This window comes from Alexandromys fortis, unplaced genomic scaffold (assembly GCF_014885135.2).
Source record: "Alexandromys fortis isolate MF-2015 unplaced genomic scaffold, M_Fortis_MF-2015_v1.1 scaffold_44, whole genome shotgun sequence".
NCBI classification, from domain to species: Eukaryota; Metazoa; Chordata; class Mammalia; order Rodentia; family Cricetidae; genus Alexandromys; species Alexandromys fortis.
The window spans coordinates 1,901,666-1,927,470 of record NW_026067921.1 but is presented as its reverse complement, the minus strand read 5'-3'; the positions used below and the strand labels follow the sequence as shown (position 1 = coordinate 1,927,470).

Genomic DNA, 25,805 nt, shown 5'->3' with positions numbered 1-25,805 from the left:
TGTACAAGATTGGCTAGAACTTAAGGGGAATGATAATCAACCAACCCCCGCATGTCCCTGCTGAAAGACCACATTTCCCAGATTGCCCTGGACTACAGAAACTGTTCCCATTCCTATAAGGGGCTACACACACAGAGACAGTCAGACAGACAGACAAACACACACAAATTTCTTGACTTGACTCCGCCAGAGTCTTCAGCACAATGTGGACTTTCCTCCTGTAGTCCTCACAGCAGGGGGCCAGCAGTCACTCACCACTTAATGAGATCATTGTAGATTTGCCATCCATGTCCTTCATCGCTGGGCATCCCGCAGCACGGTGATGCCCTGTTCTAAGATTTTGTCCTCTCTCTCGGCTGCATTTTATGATGTGTCCTTAAATTTACTAATTTTTTTCGCAGTCTAACATCTTGTCTGCCAATCATCCTATTTAATGTGTTTTCCGATCTGAGGCTTTACTCTTTAGACACCAGATGCGCATGTTTAATCATCCATGTCTTATGTGACTGCTACAACACATGGACTATAGCGTAATGATTCTCTCAGCATCCTTGCTCACTGATTCTGTCGGCAGTACAAACTGATGACTGGCTCTCCTCACCGCTGTGTGTGCTTGTCTACATTCACAGGAAGTTTTGTATTGTTCTGGGATAGAGTTAAAAGTTAAAACCATGTCTTTATGGTTTGTTGGGTGAGTCCACAGGAGGGCTCAGCTTGGAGTTATTCCCTACTAGTGGGGCAGGCTTTCCTGAGTGTCCTCCCATCTCCCCATGAATTGTGAGTTTTCTGTCTGTTACAGGAACACATTGTCCAACCCTGCACACCAGGCTTAGTGGTCTCGACTCTAATGGTTCTTTCCCTAATCAGTTTGCTCACATGCACATGCCCTACTAGACATGAAAGGGAGTCTTGGTGGACCTCTGGGACTGGCGTTCTACATACCCCTCTCTTCCCTGGTTCTGTCTGTCCTGGGATCCCTTATGGCCTTTGCCTCCCTGACTCTTCCAGGTGGCAAATCTGTGTTCAGATAGATTAAGGGGAGGAGGTGATGTGGGATTCCCCTCTGTATGCTGTGAATATGTTTTATTACCATTGGTTAATAAAGAAGCTACTTTAAGCCTATGGCATTGCAGAATAGAGCAAGGCTGGAACTTCAAGCAGAGATAGAGAAGAAAAGAAGCCAGAGTCAAGGAGATGCCATGTAGCTGCTGAAGGAGAAAGACCCTCATGTGACAGAGAGACGTTTGATTCTGGAGGCTGCTAAGCTAACCCAGCACACACACACACAACACGCACACACACACAACACGCTCACACACACACAACACACACACACACACACACACACATATATATACTTAAAAGGTATCTTGACTTCAAAATTTGGGTCTAAGAATACGTTGCTTTGAAAAAGAGGTTCTGCTTTTGTTTTCACAGAGGATGAGAACCTATGGATTCTTTCCAGACTATTGTGGTTTAATGTACCAAGACTCCCCACCCTCGCAAAAGGTCTCCATATACCTCCCAAAATACTTAACCCAACAAAAAGCAGGAAGCAGTTTGGAGAGAACTATGCCCAAATTCCCTAAATGATTGTTTATGAATGTTTGTTTACATTTAAAGGGGGATATGCTATAGAGATGAATACTTTGCATTGGTATGGATCTTGGTCTATTTATACAAATTTAAGGTCAGTTTTGTTATATGTACATTTCTGATCATGATTAAGGTATTGTGTTTGTACATCTCATTAAAATGTAATCTATAATTAAGAAATACAGATTAACTGATTTTTGACAAAGAAGCAAAAACTATAAAATGAAAAAAGAAAGCATTTTTAACAAATGGTGCTTACATAACTGGATATCAACATGTAGAAGAATGAAAATAAATCCATATCTATCACCATGCACAAAACTCAAGTCCAAATAAATCAAAGACCTCAACATAAAGCCAACCACACTGAACCTCAAAGAACAGGAAGTGGGAAGTACACTTGAACGCATTGGCACAGGAGACCATTTCCTAATAACCCCAGTAGCACAGACACTGAGATAAACAATTAATAAATGGGACCTCCTGAAACTGAAAAGCTTCTGTAAAGCAAAGGAAACAATCAATAAGACAAAACGACAGCCTACAGAGTGGGAAAAGATCTTCACCAATCCCACATCAGACAGAGGTATGATCTCCAAAATATACAAAGAACTCAAGAAATTTATCATCAAAATAAATAATTCAATAAAAAATGGGGTACAGACCTAAACAGAGAACTTTCAACAGAGGAATCTAAAATGGCTGAAAGACACTTAAGGAAATGTTTAACAACCTTAGTCATCAGAGAAATGCAAATCAAAGCAACTCTGATATTCTTACACCTGTAAAAATGGTCAAGATCAAAAACACTGATGACAACTTATGCTGGAGAGGTTGTGGGATAAAGGGAACACGCCTGCATTGCTGGTGGGATTGCAAGCTGGTAAATATCAGTATGGCGATTTCTCAGAAAATTAGGAAACAACCTTCCTCAAGACCCAGAAATACCACTTTTGGGTATATGTCCAAAGGATGCTCAATCGTTCCACAAGGACATGTGCTCAACTATGTTCATAGCAGCATTGTTTGTCATAGCCAGAACCTGGAAACAACGTAAATGCCCCTGGACTGAAGAATGAATGAGGAAATGTGGTACATTTACACAATGGAGTACTACACAACAGAAAAAAATGACATCTTGAATTTTGCAAGCAAATGGATGAAGCTAGAAAGCATCATATTGAGTGAGGTAACCCAGACCCAGAAAGACATTTATCATAAGTGGCTCTTAAACATAAAGCAAAGAAAACCAGCCTACAACTCACAATCCCAAAGAACCTAGACAACAATGAAAACCCGAAGAGAGACATACATGGATCTAATATACATGGGAAGTTGAAAAAGACAAGATCTCCTGAGTAAATTGGGAGTGTGGGAACTATGGGAGCAGATTGAAAGGGATGAGAGAGGAAGGGAGGGGAGCAGAGAAAAATGTATATCTCAATAAAAATCAATTAAAAAGAAATACAGGTTAATAAATAGTCATTTATAATGGTCAAGCTTGTAGTCATGTTAGTTAGGTTCTCTAGATGTACAGAGATATATTTCAGATGGATAGTTATTCTTCAAGCCTTTCAAAGACTAACAGAATATGGCATTTAAAATGTATTAAGAACTTAGGACTTTTCATGACAATAAGACACATCTGCTCCTGGCAGCACCAATCTACTTCAAGAGGATGATGGGCATCAAAGAGGCTTTCCTTATGGAGTTTGTTAGCCATTGGCAAGAAACTGCTCTTGCTTGGACTGGGTATGCTATATGAACTGGACATGCAAGACCCACAGAAAAATGATTGCTGAACTTCCCTAAAGGTGAGACAGTCCTTCAGGGTTCCTGCTTCATGAAAGAGTCTGTCAGAAATTCTGCAGGACACAGAAGAAAGTGACTGACAAACTGCCAAAATAGATGGAACTGTCTTCAAAATTTCCTGCTTCATGGAAAAGTCTGCTGGATACTATGAGTTTGTAGGCTGAAGATGGATGCCCCAATGTTACAGAAGAACTTTGGGTGACTGTACAGGCAGCAAGATGTCTCTGTCATTTCTAGAGTTTTGGAAGTTGCTTACAATGCACTTCCTGTTTACTTAGGTAACATTATATCCTTCTGGAGTCTTCGATGGAATTGAAGAAAGATAGTTATAATTATAAAAGATAGATTAGATATAAAACGTTAGATTCACAAAGCTAAGATAGATGATAGAGTATTTTCCTTAGTTTTCCAAATATAAATGGAATAAATATAATAACTATAATGTTTGCTTAATAACTATTTTGCTGTATGTAATCTTGCTATGTTAAAGTTAAAACCTTTCTTTTTGTTTAGACAGAAAAGGAGAAGTGATGTGGGATTCACCTCTGTGGTGTGGAAGGTCCGTCTGTCTATGTGTTGCTTTTATTGGTTAATGAATAAATCTGTTTTGGCCAGTGGCTTAGCAGAAATAGAGGTAGGTGGGAAAACTAAACTGGATTAGTTTATGCTGGGAGAAGGAAGGTGGAGGCAGGAGATGCTATATAGCTGCCAGATGTGAGCTGCCAGCTGGAACCTTGCCGGTAGGTAGGCCACAAGCCTCATAGCAAAATGTAAAATAATAGAAATGGGTTAATTTAATTTGGAAGAGCTTGCTGGGAATATGCTATAGTGATCAGCCAAGCAGTGATTTAATTAATACAGTTTCTGTGTGGTTATTTCAGGAGTCTGGGCAGGGGAAACAAACAAGCAACCTCCTCACAACACCTCTGTATGCTGTGAATATGGTTTTTTTGGGGGGGCGGGACTGTGGGGAGGCTTCGAGACAGGGTTTCTCTGTAGCTTTGGAGCCTGTCCTGGAACTAGCTCTTGTAGACCAGGCTGGCCTTGAACTCACAGAGATCCACCTGTCTTTGCCTCTGGTTCCTGAGTACTGGGATTAAAGGCGTGCACCACCACCACCCAATTGTTTTCAACATTCTTAATGGATTTATATTTTATACATTTTCCCTTTTAAAACAGAATATTTTATAGAGGAGGATCCTCCTTCCCCTGCCCAGAAGTAGCAGAGGATATTCTGAAGAACATGGGCCTCACAGAGGGGAGAGTTGGGGTGGTACTAGGCCAGACCACAGCCAGGGCTGCTGATGCTGCAGAGAGCTGAGTCACATCCGGCTTGCCCAGAGGCTCTTCTCTCCATAACTACCCTCAACCTGCCTGCTCGAGTCTTGGACGGAAAGTGAACCCGGTATGCATCCCTAACACCAAGCCTGTTGCTGGTATAACAAGAGTGTAAAAGCCAGACTGAAACTGTTTGGTCCTTTCAGGTGTCAAGCTCTCTTCCATGGCTCTTTCCCCCATTTTCTTTCTTGGTTTGATTTTTGAGGCAGGGTCTTAGTGCATAACCAGGCTGGCCTCATAGTTGTGATTCCCCTGCCTCGGGCTTCTGAGTGTTGGACCCTGCATTGCCATGCCCATCCTACACATTTGATGCAGCAAACACATCAAATAGTGAAGCAAACACCAGCTCCAAAATTTCTTGCAGTTTTAAATAAATGTGGACTTTTAAAAAATGGCTAAGATCTGTCCCATAGTTTTACTGCAAACTGATCTAACATCTAACTTTGAACAAAGCCCAGCTCCCATGCATTGCCTGGATCTTCTGGCAAGCTGTCTAGGTTTTCAGGATTCCGCTGCTCTCACCTCAACAAATTTTGCCACTCAGTGAACTCTGAACACCAGAGGCACAGGCTCTCATGGGGTGTGTGTGGGGGGCGGGGGTCCTAGAGAAACAGACTGACATACTTATTTAGGAGGCTACATGAGTCCCCACAGTCCACAGGAAGGCAGAGTGGTGATGGTAATGGTGGCCACCTCCACCCAGGAAGTTCACAGGAGGGCAGACAGGTGAAGTGTTGATGGTCACCTCCACCCAGGAAGTTCACAGGGTTGAATGTCAGTGCTCCCCAATTCAAGTTGGAACCAGACAGCATTGTGGCACACAAAAAGGGGGGGGGGGGTTGGGGGAAGTGGCTGAGCTATCAGGAGTTGAAACTTCATGAAAGGGATTAGTGTTCTCATAAAAGAGACTGGATAGGTTGGGAACATCGCTAAGTGCCAGTGGTAGAGGGCCTCCCAAGCACACGTGAGGGTCAAAGTCCTGAATTCACAGAAATACACACACCGGGGTGTGTGTGTGTGTGTGAGACACAGATACAGACAGACACACAGACACAGACACACAGACACACACATACACATACCTGAGCAAGCCCCCTCTGCCCTCTCCTATGTGAGCTTGCAGCAGCAAGGCTCTGTCTTTGAAGCAGTAAGCAAGGCCTCTCCAGATACAGAGCCCAGCAGAGCTTCAACCTTGGGTTTTCTGGTCTGTAGAACTACAAGCAATAACCGTGTATCGCTCATGAATAATTCAGACTAAGGCATTTTGTCACAGCCCCGAAGGGGCAGAGGCAGTGTCCACTGGCTTTCCAGGAACACGTCATGGACTCCCAGCTCTCCCTCAGTTCACAAGGAACTGGCAAATTATTCCTTAGCACGTTTTCATGTCTAGGCTTTTGTTCAAAGCTAGAATTTTAGCCTAAAACATACGGTTCTCACCGCCTGATTACTGACAAATCCATGTGACACTGGATTCTCAACAGCCACCTGCCAGGGGGAACTGCCTACTTCTTCGGAACCAGAAAAAACAATTTTCTTTTACCTGCATCAAGCAGCACAGTAGTTAAGGTGGAATATCTAATTGAAGTTAAGGTGGAATATCTAATTGAAGATGTGGTGTGAAAAAGGACAGGAAAATACAACGAAACCATAAACCAGAGCTGGCTCCACTGTCGGCTCCCCAGCTCAGTCCAGCTCTGCCCTCAGCAGCCTGAGGACACAGGGTCCTCTTGGGGACCATGAAACAGAGCCTCCTAACTGTGCAGACTAAGAGTCTAAGGAGGAACCAGAGTGAAACAAAGCCATGTTTATCAGGAGCAAGGGATGATGGGATGGGGGAAGGAGGGAAACAGAGGGATGAAGAGATAGGAGGGAAAGAGGGAGAGAGGAAGAAAGGAGGGAGAGAGGAAAGAAAGGAGGAAGGGAGGATGGGTTTTAAGTGAAATGCATTGTTAAGTTCAGCGATGAGAGAGGCGTGGTGGGCAGTTTGTGTTTTTCAGGTCCTTGGTGAATTTTTCTTTAAGCACTGGCTCCACAGTCAATTTTCATTTCCTCAGCTTTGTTAAAGATCCAGGCTCTCCCGGCTGAATTCTGAAATGAGGAGCTTTTCCTTCCTATCTATCCCCAATTCTCTCCTCTGTTTCCCCACCTTTCCTTCCTCCTCCTTCCCCCCATCTTTTTAGACAGGCACTCACTCTTCAGCCTGGATTGGCATGGAACTATGTAGTCCAAGCTAGCCTAGAACTTAAAGCCATCCTCCTGCCTCTGCCTCACCGTCAGAATAAACAAGGCTAATCTCCACATGCTTCTAGGACGAGCATGAACACATTCAGAATTGCAGAAATGCAGCTCTTGGTCCCTAGGACAAACCCCATCTTCCTGGAAACCTCATGCCACCTTCCCATAGCTCCTGGGCAGCCTGGGGTGGCATGGGGCTCTATTCCCAGGCTGAGTCTTGAGGACTGTGTGGTCCATACTGACTCAGTGCACAGGACACAACCACCACATATCAAAAGCCAGAACATGCAGGCACTTTCATTCCCCATACCCAACACGCTTGCAAACAGTGAAGTCAGCTAAAGCTAACTGGTTTAAACAGTCGCCATGTATTCGGAGGCTGTGTAAAACGCTGGCGACCTCAGCTTCCCTGAGGCGAAAGGGAGTCACACTGTTACACTGACAGCCAGTAGTGAGGAGAAATGCTCTGTGCACAGCTGTGCACTGCGGGCTTGCACAGTCTGGAAACCTCCTATCCACTCCCACTGGCCTGGAAAGTCAATGCTAACCCATCACAGCACTCCCAACTCTGTCCCCACCTCTGGGAACATGGCACCTGTAAGGATGGCACTGGCTTCTCCCAGGCTGACCGCCTGTGACCACCTCTGGGTCACCCCACCCACAATACATATGTCGAGTCTAGTCCTGGGGATTCTGCAGTGATCACCTGGGCAAACCAAGGCTATCTGACCTGCTGAGTTTACATGTCTCTCCCACACTGTAGCCGTGGCCCAGTCCTCGGAGTCACAAGCTGGAGAACACTCCCAGAATCCCTTGCCTAAGGATGCTGCCAAAGAAGGCAGGTCCTTTCCCCCTAGCAGAGTGACTCTGACTTTCAGTGCAGGCCTGGAATCTCTCTGGAGAACAGGACTGGGCTGTGGAAGCAATAGTTACTCTCCTTTGGGGGAGGGTCACCTCACCAGGTCATGGGGGATGATGCCCCCCCCCAGATATGCCTGCATGCCTCACTTCTCGTCATAGCTGGAGGGCTCTTTGAGGAAAGAAACCACACACATGAATTTTCCTTTCTTGTCTGTACTTGTCAAGAGTGTGGCCAAGACTCCCAAACTGAACCGTGAAGAGGGAAGGGGCTGCCCTCAGGCACTTGGGTGCCCACCTGCTCCTCTCTCAACCCCGGAGGCACATTTACTTTGTGAGCCTACAGCACAGCAACATTTAAAGTGAATTAGGCCAGGAGAGGCTGTGCCCACCTAGACCCAGCTACATCCTCAAGTCAGAGGCCAGCATGAACAGCTTAGCAAGATCCTGTCTCAGAGTGAAGAGGCCCCGTGTAGCAGTGCCATCCCCGGTACCACAGGTCCATGCAAATGTATGTATGCACATGTACCTACACACGCATGCAGGCACACATGAACACACATACATTCACATATGCACTCACATATAAACCCACATGCACACACTCATGTACACGTATACATGAACAACACACACACACACACACATATCATTGTCATTCATAGAGGAAGAATGCTTTCTTTTGAGAACAGTCATTCAAATCGATGGGCTGAACCCAACAGGAGGATCAGGGTTGGCTCTGTAAACCTTCCCCTTGCCTGCTATTACTGGAAGAAAAGCCCACACATGCACATTAACATACAAGTATGTAAATGCCAAACTTTTGTGTAGTGCATACTTGGAAAAAGTCAACACATTAGTTCCATTTCCTCACATCCCCTTCCCACCAAAAAGCAACCTAGATTTAATCTGTCTCTAATCAAAACAGTCTTTATCACATGTGAGAACAGACAGGGTAGGAGCTGCCTCTTAGACACGTGGCAGTTCATTTTCTCTTGCGCTGTCAGGAAACCCAGACTAGCAAATTAAAAATAAGCCTGTCGGTCTCTGCCAAAAAGTTCCCTGCAGGAGCTAGGGCAGGCAGACTCGAGACTCACTTTTCAAACAACACAACAGGCACTGTCTCACCTACCCCTGCTGGGAGGCAAGACCAGCTTTACAGCCTGCACCTTCCCGGCAGAACTGCCCTGAGGGCTCTAAACCAGAGCCTGCAAGAAAGCAGGACAAAAAAAAAAAAAAAAAAAAAACCACCTCACAGAGGACCAGGAAGGACGACGTTTTCTCTTACATCTGAGATCAGGGAAACAACAGTGTGGAGAATTCCCAAGGGAGGAGAACGGGAATGTAGCTAAGCACATGAAATGGTCTGGTCTCCTGATGGTTGCTCTCCAGGGTTTCCTAGGAGGTCTCATTCACAATTTCATGCCCACTGTAAATGGTATTTATTACCAAGCACACCTGTTCTAGGAAACTCGTCACTGTGAAACAACCAAATCTTACTTCACAGTCATCCTGGAAACCACAGGATCAGAATGACACCTTATCCAGTCTCCTAGTCTAACGAGGGCCCCATATTTGAACACGGACTCACCGGCCACTCATCGGCCAGTTCAGGGAGGTGGATATCACAACAGAACAGAAGACGGATTGCTTCAAACACCTGTTCTGTGTGCCTGACAGGTGGAATGTCATTTGCCCTAAGTTCCATCTCAAACCTAGGGCAAATGGCTGATTGAGTTGCCCAATAACATGCCAAAGCAGGTTCTCTGCCCCTTAGTCTCTACCAGTTATAGAGCCCTCCTGGCTGGCATACCCCAACCCCCTAAGCTTTTCTAGCCCAGCCGCCTGTGTCTATATAATCCAGCCATTTTGGTTACCTGGCCCTTTTTGGTCTACCTTTTACCCCCTTGACCAGTCTCTTGGCCCAGGCTGCCCCTCTTGGTTCTCGGCTCCTCTACCCTCTCTCCTTACATGGTCCAGGTCAGTCTCTGGACTCCCCCAGGTTCCCCTGCCTCTGGCTATGTTCTCCCTTTTATCTACAATAAACCTTCTTCTCTGCCACGCCTAGAAGCAGTCATGTCATGCTGTGGGATGATGCTCTTGTACCCTGTAAAGATCTGTCACTTGTCTAATAAAATGCTGATTGGCCAGTATCCAGGTAGGAAGTATAGGAGGGGCGACCAGGCTAGGAGAATTCTGGGAAGTGGAAAGACTCAGTCTGCAGTCATCAACCAATGCTGAGGAAGCAAGATGAGAACACCTCACTGATCAAAGGTACCAAACCATGTGGCTAACCCAGACAAGAATTATGGGTTAAGTTGTAAGAGCTAGTTAATAATAAGCCTGAGCTAATAAGCCAACCAGTTTATAATTAATACAAGCCTCTATGTGTTTTGTTGGCTGCGGGACTGAGCAGAACAGAAACTTCCATCTACAATGTCATTTTTTATTGATTTTTTTTCAATTTACTATAAAGCTAGTTATTATACCTGCAATCCCCGTACTCAGGAAGCTGATGTAGGAAGGGTAAATTCAAGGCCAGCCTGGGCTACAGAGTGAGAGCCTGTCTCTGATGCAGGTCTGTGGGGATGGAGATGAACCGCTAGAGCACTGCCAGAGGAGAAAGTGACTGGACTGTGCGCCATTGTGTTCCAGCAGTGAGCAGGCCCCCACCTCTTGGCTCTGACTAATCTAGTGCACAGCATACAGAGGCAGGGACAGGCTCAAGAGGACTCAAGAGCAGCCCTGGCATCTAAAGACAAAGGCCTCCACTGGATGGAAGTTGGGGGTCTAAGGTGGCAGAGAGCGACTCTAGACTTCACGGAGTAAGAACACATTTCTGTCTGTTTGCCCACTTCCAAGATGGTCCCCAGCGGTCACTGCCTCTTGGTATTTATGTCTCAGTGGGATGCCTGTCCACTGTGGTCTCTGTGATCTGTGCATCCAAAACACTCCAGCAATGATGGTATGCCTTTATGTAATCTTTTGAGTATTATGAAGGGAGAGGGAGCTAAGAGAATACAGGCCTCAGAGTTACAGGCCCGGGGTGGGGTGTTTGATTTCAGACAAACCTTTCTGTCTTAAGTATAAAGAGAAAAAAAAACTTCCGTGTGCCCATTGTCCAGTTTCATCAACAGCTAACTTATGGCTGAACTTGGGTCATGGATCACCCAGAGCCCCTATTTTTCTGGATTACTTGTGCCTAACAAATCACTCCAAAATTCAGTGGCTTAACAAATCAAAATCTTAGAGTTAAGGTGGGTTGTAGATGTGGACGCAGCTGGGGAGCGTTGGTCGGTGACCCTGAGGAGTCTGAGTGGACTCAGACAGCAGCCATCCAAGCTGGCACGAGGCTGTGGGGCGACTTTAACTGGACAATCTGTATGCAATCTGAAGTGTGCCACATTTTCCGTTGACAAACTGTGACAGAGGCTACAGGGTCCACAAGTCTGGGACTATTCACTATCTGGTTTCTTTGCAGAGAAAATGCTGCCAACTTCTGGTGCAGAGATTCTGAGATGCTCAGGGGCTGTTGGTAGCAGGCTGTGTTCCTTGTCACATGGGTCTCTCTCCTGGCTACCTGAGTGTCATGGCAGCTATCACTTCCCAAGAGCAAGTGATTGAGGAGGCAGAAAACAAGAGGCCTTTGTTTTAATAACCCTGCCTCTGAAGAGACATGCAATCATTGCTGCAGTTCTGAACACACAGAACCACAGGGACATGGGACCTCCACAGAAGTATAAACACTGGGGGGCATAGAATGCTGGGACTACCTCAGAAGCTCACAAGCATAGTCAGAGACACGTTCTTACTCTGTAAAGTCAGGGCTGAGTCATGGTAATTTCAACAGAGCTTTTCTGTTCTACTCACTTACCAATCATACAGTGCAGATACCGTCTATCTACCTCATGTTTAAGCATTGGTCCTCACATACAGTTATCCCTCAGTGTCAGTGAGGGTTTGTTTCATGGACACCAGAGTCCATGCACAAATGATCAGCACCTGACCCACACCTCCCCAGTCAGCCACCAGTGCCTAATAAAATGAGAACACCATGGAAACAGCTGTGCAGTACGGCTTCAGGAACAATGACGAGGGAAACATTGAACCCACAGACACAGAGGGCTGACTGAGTATCTTTGGGAATGAATTTTAATTACCCATATTTTCATTTTGCATTACAATATTGTCATTTATGTTTTTAGAACCATTATTAGTGTGATCATTTCCCCTTAATTAGGTGGTATTTCAAATAATTATTGAATTCGAGCATTCCCTGTGTTCTGCCTTCCATTCTTGGGAGAGAGGAATGAACAAATGTGCAGTTCCTAAAGGCTCCTCCAGACCCCACGGTCCCTAGTCGATCACGACGTCTGTCGAAATCTCTGGTCATAACATCCAGTCATATCTCCGAGATCCCAGGCAGTGTGAATCAGGATAGCTTATTTTATGTTAAAGGACATCCAATCTTAGCAATTAGAAGTTTAAAAATATGTTTTTCTCAGGGTGTGTTGAGCCCATTTGTAACCCTAGCCCTTGGCAGGCTGATGCAGCCTGGACTGCGGTGAGCTGGGGGGCAGCCTGGACTGCGGTGAGCTGGGGGGCAGCCTGGACTGCGGTGAGCTGGGGGGCAGCCTGGACTATGGTGAGCTGGGGGGCAGCCTGGACTATGGTGAGCTGGGGGCATCCTGGGCTGTGGTGAGCTGGGGGCAACCTGGACTGCAGGAAGTTGGGGGGCAGCCTGGACTATGGTGAGCTGGGGGCAGCCTAGACTACGGTGAGTTGGGGGACAGTCTGGGCTATGGTGAGTTGAGGGGCAGCCTGGGCTGCACACTGAGACTCCTCCAAACAACAACCAAATGTGTGTCCTATGCAGGTAGAGCGGTCAACAGTGGCTATTAAATCCTCTATGCAGACATAACGAGTGGAGGGTAATTCAGAAGTCCAGGACTAGCATTTGGGAGTTTAAAGAAGCATTCAGGCTGGCTCTGACCCCACGGGTGCTCACACTTCATGATAACCCTCGAGGGTTGGAGAGCCGGTGTCCGGGGTGATCCCTTCCTAGGATGCTTCAAGCCCAACAGTCACAGGCAAATCATCTCTGAGTGATGCTCACCAACAGTAAATCTTTTTCTTGAACAGCTTCCTTCTTACCATAGTAAAACAGATGCAGCAAAGCTTTTCACCTTGGCCACGTGTCTTATATCTAGTGGGAAAACTAAGATATGCATATTTTAACATTTATTTGGAAAACGGTGAGGTCAGTGGCCACTGACACAGGCTGCTCCCTGGGAAAGACAAACAGTCCTAAGGCTCTTAGGAGCTATGGCCATATTTGAAGGCATGCTTGCCCTTTGCAGACTTCTCTGGTGAGAGTGGAAAATACAGAGGCAAAGGGGTCAGAGCAGGGCATGGGCTGTTCCAGAGCCGGAAATTGCTAGTTTTTAGTACAAGGACTTTAGAACTCCACCTGGCTTAATCTGGGGCTGTACTGTAGACCTCCCGAGCTTCCCCATTACTGGTGGGGTCGGAGGATCTGAGCTGTACCAAGCCAGCACTGGGGCCCTTCTGCGGGGCTCACGTGAGCCCTCAGAGCACATTCTTTCCCTGTGATCCCAGAAAAGCAAATGACTTGTTTCCGTTTTTGCCTGTGTCTATTTTAAGACTCTCGCTTTGTCCAAGGACATCGTTTGTCATTTATTTCATACACTGGCTTCTGAACTATGTGCAAGTCAACAAATCTGAGATGTTTATCAAGAGGCTACTGGATGCCAGGCCTTGTCCTGTAGGACACTGCCTGGCCCTGAGGACGTTACAGCTCTCAGAGGAGCCGAAGCGGTCCACACCCCACAGCGGCAGGAGATGGAGACCCTGAGACTAGACCCTAGGTGAGAGAGGAGTGGCAGCGGAGGAAGTGAACCTGATACCCGGAGTCAGTATCCGCTGGAGCATCCCTTCCTCCTCCCCTCTCCTCCTATCCTAAACACAGGGAAGTCAGAGGACACCAGGCACCCTGCTCAATCACTCCTCTACCTTATTGCCTTGAGACAGCATTCCCAACCCCCCCCCCACACACACACTGAACAAGGAGTTAGGGTGGCAGCCAGCTAGCCTTGGTGATCCACCTGTCTCTGAACCCCGCAGTGCTGGGATACAAGCCTGACATGGCCACACCGGCCTTTTGTTCCTGTGGGTGCTTGGATCTGGACACAGGCTGTGTTTCCATAGCAAGCACCTGCTGAGCCACCTCTCCTGTCTGGAGAGACCAAGGTAGGAGGATCAAGGTTGATTCATCAGCTAGGACAAAGTTGGAAGAATCACCTGCAAATGGCTAACAGATCCCACTCTGGTGACCTCTGTGAAGTCACTGGTGTGCAAAGGTGTACAACTCATTTTCCCCAGTATACACCACCTGCCAACACCTAGAATTTCCTCCAACTGTGGAGGCCATGGATACAGGTGGGGCTGCTCCCAAGGCACAGACCTATCTGCCTCTCCACTGGCTAGTTTGTGTTGATCTGATACTAACTACAGTAGCTGGGAAGAGGGAGCCTCACCTGAGAAAGTGCCGCCCCCCCCCCCCCCCCCCCCCCCCCCCCCCCCCCCCCCCCCCCCCCCNCACACCCCCGCCTGTGGACAAAGCTGTGGTGCATTTTATTGGTTGATGACTACTGTGGGAGGGTCTAGCTCCATGTGGGCGGGGCCACCACTGGATCATTAGAGCAAACTAGTAAGTAGCACCCTCCATGACCTCATGACCTCGGCATCAGTGACCTGAGTGTTCTATACTGAAACACACACTCTCCTCCCAAACTGTTTACAGTCAGAGTGTTCTATACTGAAATACACACTCTCCTCCCCAAACTGTTCTATCACAGCGACCCAGAAGCTCACCGGAAGTGGCTGCAGCTGTCACTTCCCTCAGGAGCTCCTTGCTCTAAGAGCTCACACAGGAGGAGGCCCTTGTCCCCACTGGGCAGCCCCACGCTCCTCTCACCACACTGCCTCAAGACATTATGGCCTGTGTGGTGGGCACCATCTCCCCTGGCCCTAGGGGAACAATGAGAAGACAACCATAGCACAGGTAGGTTGAGCCACTTGCCCAACAGCCTCACAGGGCTGTGGGATGAGCTGTGTGACCCAGGAAGAGAGGGATGAACCTGCTCAAACAGGGCCTGGACTCCCTGCTGGATGTGCCTTTGGGCTCTGCCAAGGCCCTGGGATCGGCACCCTGAGTTCCCTGCTCTCACAACTGCCATTTCTTCATTCAGATCAAAACAAAAAATTTTCAGTTAAGAAACTTGAGCTTTTAGAACTCTTAGACTTCCAGAATGATATGGCAGGCAGTGTGGATCCCCACACACCATTCCAAACATGCCATTCTGATCCAGGTGTGTGATCCCCACACACTATTCCAAACATGTCATTCTGATCCAGGTGTGTGATCCCCACACACTGCTCCAAACATGCCATTCTGATCCAGGTGTGTGATCCCCACACACCACTCCAAACATGCCATTCTGATCCAGGTGTGTGATCCCCACACACCACTCCAAACATGTCATTCTGATCCAGGTGTGTGATCCCCACACACCGTTCCAAATAAGTCATTCTGATCCAGGTGTTGGCAGATCATCACACCATTCTGTGTGTAAGAGTCAAACACTTACACATCCTCATTCTCTGCTGTGAACTCTTCCATGCGTCATTAAAAATGTCTGTTTCCCACTGTGTGAGGACAGAGAAGTGGGGAAAGGGTACATTCTGAAGCTCTCAGGAGATGATGGAGAAATGGTAAAAATGCGTTTAGCCCCAGGAAACCAAGACAATGTTCATTCTTCCTGTAATGGGGAAGGACCCAGGGCACGGCTCATGCCTAGCAAGCTCTCTTCCCCAGTCTATCCCAGCTAGACAGACAGTGTCTGGTGAGGACTGACCTCCAGCCCTTCTGAGCCGTGTCCTGTGCTGATTTTGGTTGTTGTCTTGTTCTCTGAGTTGATTTCAGAGGCTTCCCTCTTTCTGGGAGGCTCTAGGCTTCTGATCCTGGTCCCTGACTTGTGTGTTTGCTCTGAACTCAGCAAGGCGTGGCTGCCCTTAGTGGCTACTGATTGCTCCCAGGTATGTACTGAACTCCAGTTACCAAATGGTTCTTAGCTAATACTCCTTTCTATTTTTAATTTGGTCTTAAGATCACTGGATACCGAATAAGCCAGTCTGTGAAGACATAAGCGCATCCTCTCCATCCAGCTCTTCCTGAAGGTCTCAGCTGAGCCTTCAAATGCCGACGCAAATGAGCCCCCTACCTGCTCTCACCCTAAGGAGACCCTAAGGAGGCCTAGTTTGCCTGTGTGTTTAGGAATGCCAATCACCCACTGCGAGGGACGGAGCTCTGCTTCTCCCTGGGAGGTGCAGCGAGGGCTCTGAGCTCTCTAACCGTGGTATCCAGGGTCGCTGGCATGCTGGTTAAAATGTCAATCCCAGGCCCAGTGTGAGCGGATCACCTGACAGGCATGGTGGCAGAAGCTGCTTAAGCTTGCTCATCTAGGCCCTCGGCTGTGCTTAGCTCTGGGATGGGAACTGGGGAGGAGGTGGGACAACAGGAGGGGCTTTAACATGTAGGTCCTGAGATGCTGCCTTAGATTCAGGAAATCAAGCCCTCGGCCCAGGCACACATGTGTTTTTAAAGTTCTATGCCTAAAATGTACAACCTTCTTTAGGAATAGATGGCTTAAACATTTTAACCACATTTTGCTCTTAAAATGGGAATTGGGTTGATGTGAACTAGAATAATATAATAGCCATCTGGGCGTAGCAGAACTTTTATTGTAAACTAACAATTTCTCTTTTTAAAATTTCTTTTATTTTATTGGTGTTTTTCCTGTGTATATGTCTGTGTGAGGGTGCCTGATCCACTGGTATTGAGCTGCCATGTAGGTGCTGGGAATTGAACCTGGGTCCCCTAGAAGAGCAGTCAATGCTCTAAACTGCTGAGCTATCTCTCCAGCCCTGACCACTAACTTGTAATCACTTCACAGGGGAAGTGAAGGACAGCCCTGAACTAGCTCTATAGACCAGGCTGTCCTTGAACTCACAGAGATCCTCCTCCCTCTCTGCCTCCCAGTGTTGGGATTAAAGGCGTGGAGCCACCATCGCCCAGCTCATAGCTCCATTTTAAACCTGGGCCCAGAAACTGGCCTTGTGACCAGAAGCCTCTCTATTTGTGGCAAAGGGCAGAGCAGGGAGTTGAAGCCACACCTAGACACAAGGCAGACAGAGATGGTGGAATGCCAGGCTGATGGAGGCAGAAAACATGAGCTCTGGGAATGGCCCTTGCTGACTGCGGTGCTGAGGCGTGGGCAGGGTGATCTGAACACGCAGGGCGTCCTCTTCCCAGCACCAGGCTAAGTGGGAAAGGTGAAGAAAAGCTGACCTGTCCCTCGTTTGCGTCCGCACATTGGCTGACACCACATTTCCACAATACCGGATGCTTTTTCCTTTTTCTGTTTTCAAGTGTGTGTATGCGTGTGGGGGCACATATGTATATGTGCATGTGTGTGTGCATGTACACACACGTGTGTTTGTGCACGAGTGTGTGGGTGCATGCAGAGGTTCATGTCAGGAACCTCCCTTCTACCTTATTCACAGGGGCAGAGTCTCTCAGTCAGGCCCAGATGCCTTATGGCTCATAGTGCTGGCCAGCTCGCTCTGGGGTCCCTGTCGCTGCCTCCTGAGGCTGGCATTGCAGGTGTTTGCCACGAGGGTTCTACGGACATGAACTCTGGGTCCCATGCTCTACCTACTGAGCCATCTCCTCAGGCAGTAGAGTTTTCTGATTCCAAGAGAGGTTAAAAACACTTTTCATGTAGATTATCCATATTGTTAGATAAGTTACCGTCTAGACTTTATATTCTAATTTTTCCTGTAAATGGGAAATTTTCAATATTTAAGATTGTTTATTCTTATGAAAGAAAACATGATTTTATATAAAATTTACAATATGCCTCCTGACTTTTTCTTAAGACAGGATTTCACTGCTCTGTAGCCCTGGCTGTTTTAGGACCTGTTCTATAGTCCAGGATGACCTAACACTCACAGACCCACCTAGCCACAATGTCCAGCTTCCTATTGCTTTTAATATTCACTTTATGGGCTTTAAATATGCGAGCCTCTATGTCTGCAGCCACAATGTGTCTGCCTCTCCCCGGTATGTACCCGTCCTAGTTCTCCAGCATGAAGCTCACCGCCATAGGGCTGCTCCACAAGGAGCACCAGGAGCGTGAACAAGGCCGAGCTGAAGGTGAAGACACCCCAGACCCATCTCTTTAGCAGACCCAGGAACTGAGTCTTGTCCCCTGCCATGGGACAAGGAGCCCAGCTGTCTGGGGACCAGACTCTCTTGTCTCCTGGGTTGAACCCCCTTATTAGGCACAGCACTGACATGGGGGTCTCCATCTGCACACTGCCCTGAGAGTCCTCAATCTACCAGAGGGTCAGCTTTTCACATGTCCACCTCCAGTTCTCCAGAGACTGTGTGGTCCAAGAGGTGCTGAGTCCAGGTTGGTCCCTGAGATGAGGTATCTCACTGCAGGTAAATGGGTTGAGCACCTAGGTGTGCATGGCTTGTGCTCCCTCTCCTTGCAGGCAGAAAATCAACAGAGGTGAATTCCAGTGAGCCCATCCCTCTATTATCTTCTCTCTCTCCTCTCTCTCTCTCTCTCTCTCTCTCTCTCTCTCTCTCTCTCTGTCTCTGTCTCTGTCTCTGTCTCTGTCTCTGTCTCTGTCTCTGTCTCTGCTAGTAGATAATGAAAACAATCTTCAGGGCATTCTTTGTGGCTCTGCCCACAGGTTTTCAGTCTCCCTCAGTCTGCAAAATACTATTCGGATCCTGTATACTGGCTTCCCCTCCCTTGTGTTTCTATGAAGGGTGCAGTTAGAAACGGTGTGAGCCGCTCGGGCCGGGTTCTTAGACACCTGCTCTGCTCTGCTCTCCACTCATCCTTTCCTGTGGCCTGCAGGCTCCTGCCTGCATTTCCTGCTGACACTGTAGGACCTGGGTGGGGCTGTCCCATCCTCTGTGGAGCCCACGTGTTTATTTCACTGGCAATTCAATGTGAAGGAAAGCACAGAGAGACCTGACCCCCCCCGATAGAAGAATACCTGGCTTACCTGCTGCTTGAGGGCCTCCAAAGATTCGAATTCCAACCTGGCCAGTTTCATCTGGATGTGCCGTGGTTTATCAGGGATGGCAAAGGCAAGGATGAACTTCAGAGCCAAGAGGGCATGCTGCAAAGAGAAAGACCTCACGTTGACACCGTCACCAACCTGTGGCCATCCTAAAGTTCCTGGACCCTTTCTGTTAACTTTCAGGGACTCTTGAATTAATGGCCTCTGACATAAACAACCGACCAGGCCAGGAGTTGTACTAGCCCACTCTGATGTGGTCAACCCAACAGTTACTAGCTTATTTTGATGTACTCTTTTAAAATAAGTTAATATAATATATTGGTACCATGTGCGGCTCTTGGAGCTTTGTAGAAAAGTAAAGTTTATTGCAAAGTCTTGCACAGAATGTTTGACTTGTGCATTGCCGAGCAGTGTGCTGGGTGCACAGCATCCTCCTCAGTTACAGCACCTGGGTGGGGCCATCCCAGCACCAGCAGTGTCTGTGGCCTGAGTCACAGTCAGTGTGAGCTGAATTCTCCACACCACTGCAGTGCCTGGTGTGTTTTCTCTCACAACATGATAATCGCCACACACTGATGGGCTGGATGTCATTTTAACTGTCCTCTCCACACACGGCAGTGAGACACTGACTGCCCCCCATTCCCTTCTCCTCCAGCACCCTTAGGAAGTAAGTGCCTATGAACACCACACGGCGCACGCACAGCCCCACCCAAAAGGCTTTCTATGAACCCAGCATTGCCTGGTGCCTTGTGAAGAGATCCAACACCCTCAGCTATCTGAATGACCTATAGAGAAAGAGTATGATGACACCACTCGGTCTTAAAGGGAAGAGAGTTAGAATGTGGTCAGGGTGTCCGCAAGAGATGGACACTGAAGATGGGTACACGCACTGTTGACGGGAAACAGACAGGGGGAGGGAAATCAATGAGTCTTTCCTGGAAGATTTCAAAAGATGGAGGAGAAATAAACAGTGGCTCCTGGGAGGAGGGGGCACAATTCTATATGACATCATTAAACGTGTTACATGTGGATGAGAAGGAACCTTCCGGTGTTTGTAGCTGGAGTCGCACCTACCTCCTGGCCTATCCCATCTCTCTAAAATCTGCACCCTTGTTTGTGCCCCTTGGAGTCCTGGTGGGAATCAGTTCAAAAATGGAAACAAAGTCCCCCTGAGTCTCATTTCCCCTGGGTGCGGAGCATTTGGAAGGGACATGGAGCCAGCTGCCAGCTCCCCATCTTTAGACTTTGACGGCGGACATACATCACTTTTATAAAGGAGAAAGTTTACATAAGAAGGAAATGCTCTGCCAGGCTCCTTGCCTTACCTGATCAAGCCTGCCCATTTGCCCAGAAAACAACCTACAACTTGCAGGATCTGGGGCCCAGGAATGAAACAGCTCTGGAGTGGGTACCTGACTAGCTGCTGCTGAGTTGGCGCCTCTACCCCACTTCTGTCCTAATCTGCCAGGGGCTCCCCCTCCTGCATCAGCACCACAGACATTCTGACTTGCTTATCGGAAGGGCTGACATGGAACAAGACACAGATTTGAATGGAGAGCTGGGTGGAAGGTGCCTGTCCACGAAAGAAAGGCGGTCTTAGAGCCACAACTGTGATTATTCATCAGTGATATGCTTTGTTTTTAAGTTGGGTGCTTTGATGTTTTAGAGACAAGGTTTTACTACGCAACCATGTTGGCCTCAAACTCATGACTTGAGGGTTTTGAGCGTTGGACAGGTGAGCACCACACCAGATGCCAGAGCATTTTCTTAAAAGTAAAACTCACAAAACTGTATCCTAAACAAAAGAAAAGAGAGAAGAAGTAGTGTGTGAAGGGGTCGAGTGGGAATTTTAAACCAATAAACAAAAAGCTGGTTCAACACAGCAGTTTGATTAAGCAGTGTTTACAGGGAAAAGCAAAGAGAGCAGGGCCACGGGAAATCAGCTCTGAGTTCAGCACCTCCAGGGTGAGGAGCAGGACCTCTGCTGACCACCAGCCAGCAGGTCACCTCTGTTCATGAAGCCTCAAGCCAGGAGCACAAGGAGAGAAGTCTTATTTTGTGACAACCAGGAAGTCTGGGTAATCAAGGGCAGCAGCTGTATTTTTCTAGCAGCATGTGCCCAGCCCTTGGCTTCTGAAACAAAATGCAAATCAGAGTCGAATTCTTAGGATCCTGAGAAGGGAATTTGACTCCTACAGAGCTTGTGTGTGCAGCAGCCTCAACCCAACCTAAGAAATTTCCTCAGAAAAATAAAAATCGTCTGATCATCAGAAAAACTACCAGACAAATGCTAATTTATAAAAAGTTATGGAAAAGAGCTTGAAAAACAACAATAAATGGGTTACTTTTTTCTTTACCCATTGGTAATGTTTTGTAGTTATTTTATCTTTTAATTCCATTAGATTTATTTTAATATGCATAAGTGTTTTGTCTGCATAAATGTATGTGTACCACATACAGGTCCTGGTGTCCCCAGAGGTCAGAAGAGGGCATCAGATGCCCTGACAGTAAATTACAGATGATGTGAGCCACCGTGTGGTGCTGAGAACTGAACCCAGGTCCTGCTAGAGCAGAACATTCTCTCTGGTCCCTGGGTTTGCTTACATCTCCCCAGGAAAAGCCGCACAGTGAAACATCACATGGTTTGTCTTTGTTTCAGTGAGATAAAGCATAGGAGCTCCTTCGGGGTTTACAAGGAGTTTGTACTCTCAAGGAAGCCGGTCCCGTGACTCCTGCATCCCCTTCCGCCCAGCATCTCCCTTCACTCCCGGACAGGACAGAGCCCAAGAAGCTCGGGAGTGTGCAGGGAGGGGAACAGGGCAGCTGCCTTTCATGTGAAGCACACGCTGCGTGTCTGCTGCTGTGTAGGCTGCCAGTGGTGTCTCCTGCTGCTGTGTGGGATGCAGTGGTGTCTCCTGCTGTGTGGGATGCAGTGGTGTCTGCTGCTGTGTGGGATGCAGTGGTGTCTGCTGCTGTGTAGGCTGCAGTGATGTCTGCTGCTGTGTGGGATGCAGTGATGTCTGTCTGCTGCTGTGTAGGCTGCAGTGGTGTCTGCTGCTGTGTAGGCTGCAGTGGTGTCTGCTGCTGTATAGGCTGCAGTGGTGTCTGAGCTGTGTAGAATGCAGTGGTGTCTGAGCTGTGTAGGATGCAGTGATGTCTGCTGCTGTGTGGGATGCAGTGGTGTCTGCTGCTGCTGTGTGGGATGCAGTGGTGTCTGCTGCTGCTGTGTGGGATGCAGTGGTGTCTGCTGCTGCTGTGTGGGATGCAGTGGTGTCTGCTGCTGCTGTGTGGGATGCAGTGGTGTCTGCTGCTGCTGTGTGGGATGCAGTGGTGTCTGCTGCTGCTGTGTGGGATGCAGTGGTGTCTGCTGCTGCTGTGTGGGATGCAGTGGTGTCTGCTGCTGCTGTGTGGGATGCAGTGGTGTCTGCTGCTGCTGTGTGGGATGCAGTGGTGTCTGCTGCTGCTGTGTGGGATGCAGTGGTGTCTGCTGCTGCTGTGTGGGATGCAGTGGTGTCTGCTGCTGCTGTGTGGGATGCAGTGGTGTCTGCTGCTGCTGTGTGGGATGCAGTGGTGTCTGCTGCTGCTGTGTGGGATGCAGTGGTGTCTGCTGCTGCTGTGTGGGATGCAGTGGTGTCTGCTGCTGCTGTGTGGGATGCAGTGGTGTCTGCTGCTGCTGTGTGGGATGCAGTGGTGTCTGCTGCTGCTGTGTGGGATGCAGTGGTGTCTGCTGCTGCTGTGTGGGATGCAGTGGTGTCTGAGCTGAGCGTTTCCACAGGCTGCACAGCCAGGCATCACAGTCCCTCATTCTCCCTGCGTCTTCCTGAAGCTCTGTGGGCGACACCCAGTGGACAGTGACCAGTGATCACAGGAGAGCAAAGGCTCCTCCCACACGACATTGTTAACCCAGGAGTCTTCTTTCCCTCATGTGTCTGCCATTCCTACATGGTATAACATACAGGTGTGGTCATCTTGTCAAATCTGTCCCCATGGCACTTCAGGTCAGTTTGGGTCTCTAGACTTTAGTGACAGTGGTTGGCCTGCCGTCTATTTGTAGACAAGAACTACTATCAGGATGAGTGTTTACGCCTTTCAGTAGCACCCCTAAAAATCAGAGCATGTCTGCTTATACATAAAGAGAAAGTGGGCCAGAGACACAGCTCACTGTGATTGTTCAACATGCACGAAACCCTGGATCTGATCCCAAGTGCTTCAAGAAAATGAGACGAAAAATCATATTCTCTGAGTTTCTGTGTGAGAGGGGTACATGTGTGAGCTTGTTTGTATGTGTGCATATGTGTGCTTGTGTGTGTATGTGTGTGCACATGGGAAGGATAATCTCAGTGTCTTCCTCAGACTCTGTCCACCTTTTTTTTTTTTTTTTTTTTTTTTGAGACTGTACAGGTCACTGGCCTGCAGCTCACCAAGCAGGCTGGGCTGGCTTACAAGGGAGCCCCAAGAATCTGTCAATCTCCACCTCCCCACTGCTGGGGTAATTCCTACACACCTGGTTTTCCATGTGGGCTACAGGAATTGAACTCATCCTAACTGCAAGGCAAGCACCACACTGACTGAACTGCCTCCCAAGCTCCACCTTTGAAAGTCTTCACTCTGGGCATCTGCACACACAAATGTCAATTTATTCATTTTTGTATTCCATACTGAGCAAGAAGAAAACCCACAAGCATCACACTATCCTGCATCACACGGGAGGACGCACTCACACTATCTGCATCACAAAGGAGGATGCGCTCACACTATCCTGCATCACACAGGAGGACGCGCTCACACTATCCCGCATCACACAGGAGGATGCGCTCACACTATCTGCATCACACAGGAGGATGCGCTCACACTACCCTGCATCACACGAAAGGATGCGCTCACACTATCCTGCATCACACAGGAGGACGTGCTCTAATGTCACACTACCCTGCATCACACAGGAGGACGTGCGCTCTAATGTCACACTACCCTGCATCACATGGGAGGATGTGCTCACACTACCCTACATCACACGAAAGGATGCGCTCACACTATCCTGCATCACACAGGAGGACGCGCTCACACTATCCTGCATCACACAGGAGGATGTGCGCTCTAATGTCTTCTGGGCACTGCTGCTCTCAAAGGAGAGTTCAAAGCACAGAGCTGCTAACTCGTGACCCTGGGATGAGGAAAAGCTGAGAGGTTATGTTTACCATTTGAAAAACCACTTAAATGCCTGCTATATGCTGCAGTAATTAATTTCTTTAAATAGAAATGGATGTGCATCCTTTGCCTGCTCCTCAGATAACCCAGTTGGCTCTCTCCCTGGCAACCTGGTACTCAGCAGGTGCAGAAAAGCCACCAACACCTGCGGAGTCATTAGGAGAAGAGGAAAGGACACTATAAAAATAGACTCACAGACACCAGGGTTATAATTAATGGCAATTTCTACCTCACTTCTGAATTCCATCTTATTAAAACATGAATATTTTAAAGCTCCAAAATTTTACAACACACAGAGGTTCACCTCAGAGAGGCTAAGGTCTGCTCACAGCCATAAGGAGGCGCACAGGCTGTGCTCATGCAGAAAGGGTAGACACTGTGGAGCACTAACATGGAAATGTGCAATCAAGAGAAGCAGTGAACCAGACATCTACACAGTGATGTGTACACAGTAGCCACGACAGGGTGAAGGATGAGCCACTCAGAGCCCCAAAACCTGGTCACACATCCAGTCTTCCCTGCCTCCACAGAACAAACGCAGGGATGATGGAGAAGAAGGATGTGCACTATGTGCACTGGGGTGTGTTGAAATAAGAAGCAGCGGGGCTGCGTCCCCGGCACCCGGCCGCCCACATGGCTAGCTTATGCCCAGAAATAATTACACAGAAACTGTATTCTTTCAAACACTGCCTGGCCTGGCTAGTTCCAGCTTCTTATTGGCTAGCTCTTACATATTGTTCTAACCCATTTTTAATATTTTGTGTAGCCCACGAGCTGGCTTACCAGGGAGGATCTTAACCTGCGTCTGTCTGGAGTGGGAGTATCATGGCGACTCTTTCACTTAGCTTCTTTTTCCCAGCATTCTCTTCTGTCTACTCCGCCTACCTAATTTTCTGTCCTATGAGGGCCGAGGCAGTTTCTTTATTATTACAAGACCCACCTCCATCAGGGGTGGGTGCCCACAGGGAGAGGACTGCAGAAGTGGGGACCAAGGAGCAGAACCAGCCAGGTCAGCAACCTGAGGAGGTGGTCTAAGGGAGCGGTCCACACGGCATTCTTGGGAAGAGAAGGGCCCAGCTGTCTGTGAGTCTTGCTTACAGTCATTTATAACATACCATGATGAGGCTCACAACAGAACGTCACCATTTTTAAGCTTGGCATGTGTTCTCACCATCATTATCTCTATTTGGGGATGGCATTTATTGGGAACTAGGGTAGGCCACCAACGGTGAAACTAGCTAGCCAGACCCTGGTGTGGGTGTGGCTTTCATCACACTGCAGTAATTCAGGGAGAAAGGAGCCAGGTGGGTGGCCTAGTGGAGAAAATAATTGCTGTGTGGACATGAGGATCCAAGTTCAGGTCACAAACACCCCATGGTCCTACATATCTGTGATTACAACATTCAAGGTGCAGGGCAGGATCTGGGGCTTGCTGACCAGCTGGTCTAGCTAGACCAGCGAGAGACCCTGCCTCAAAGACCATGATGGAGAACGGAGGAGAAAGAGCTCATGATATGGGCTTCTCTCTCTCTCTCTCTCTCTCTCTCTCTCTCTCTCTCTCTCTCTCTCTCTCT

General features: G+C 48.1%; 1 protein-coding gene across 2 annotated transcripts in view; it reads right to left on the bottom strand.

Annotated features, from left to right (window-relative positions):
• Positions 1–25,805, bottom strand: part of Ano10 (anoctamin 10) — a 126,263-nt gene that overhangs the window by 5,581 nt on the left and 94,877 nt on the right. Inside the window, exon 12 of one of the 2 annotated variants that reach the window (XM_050141625.1) lies at positions 19,006–19,122. The exons of the other annotated variant lie outside the window; for it this stretch is intronic. Coding sequence (XP_049997582.1) covers positions 19,006–19,122 — 117 coding nt within the window. The remainder of the gene's footprint in view (positions 1–19,005; positions 19,123–25,805) is intronic. 2 annotated transcript variants of the gene reach the window in all.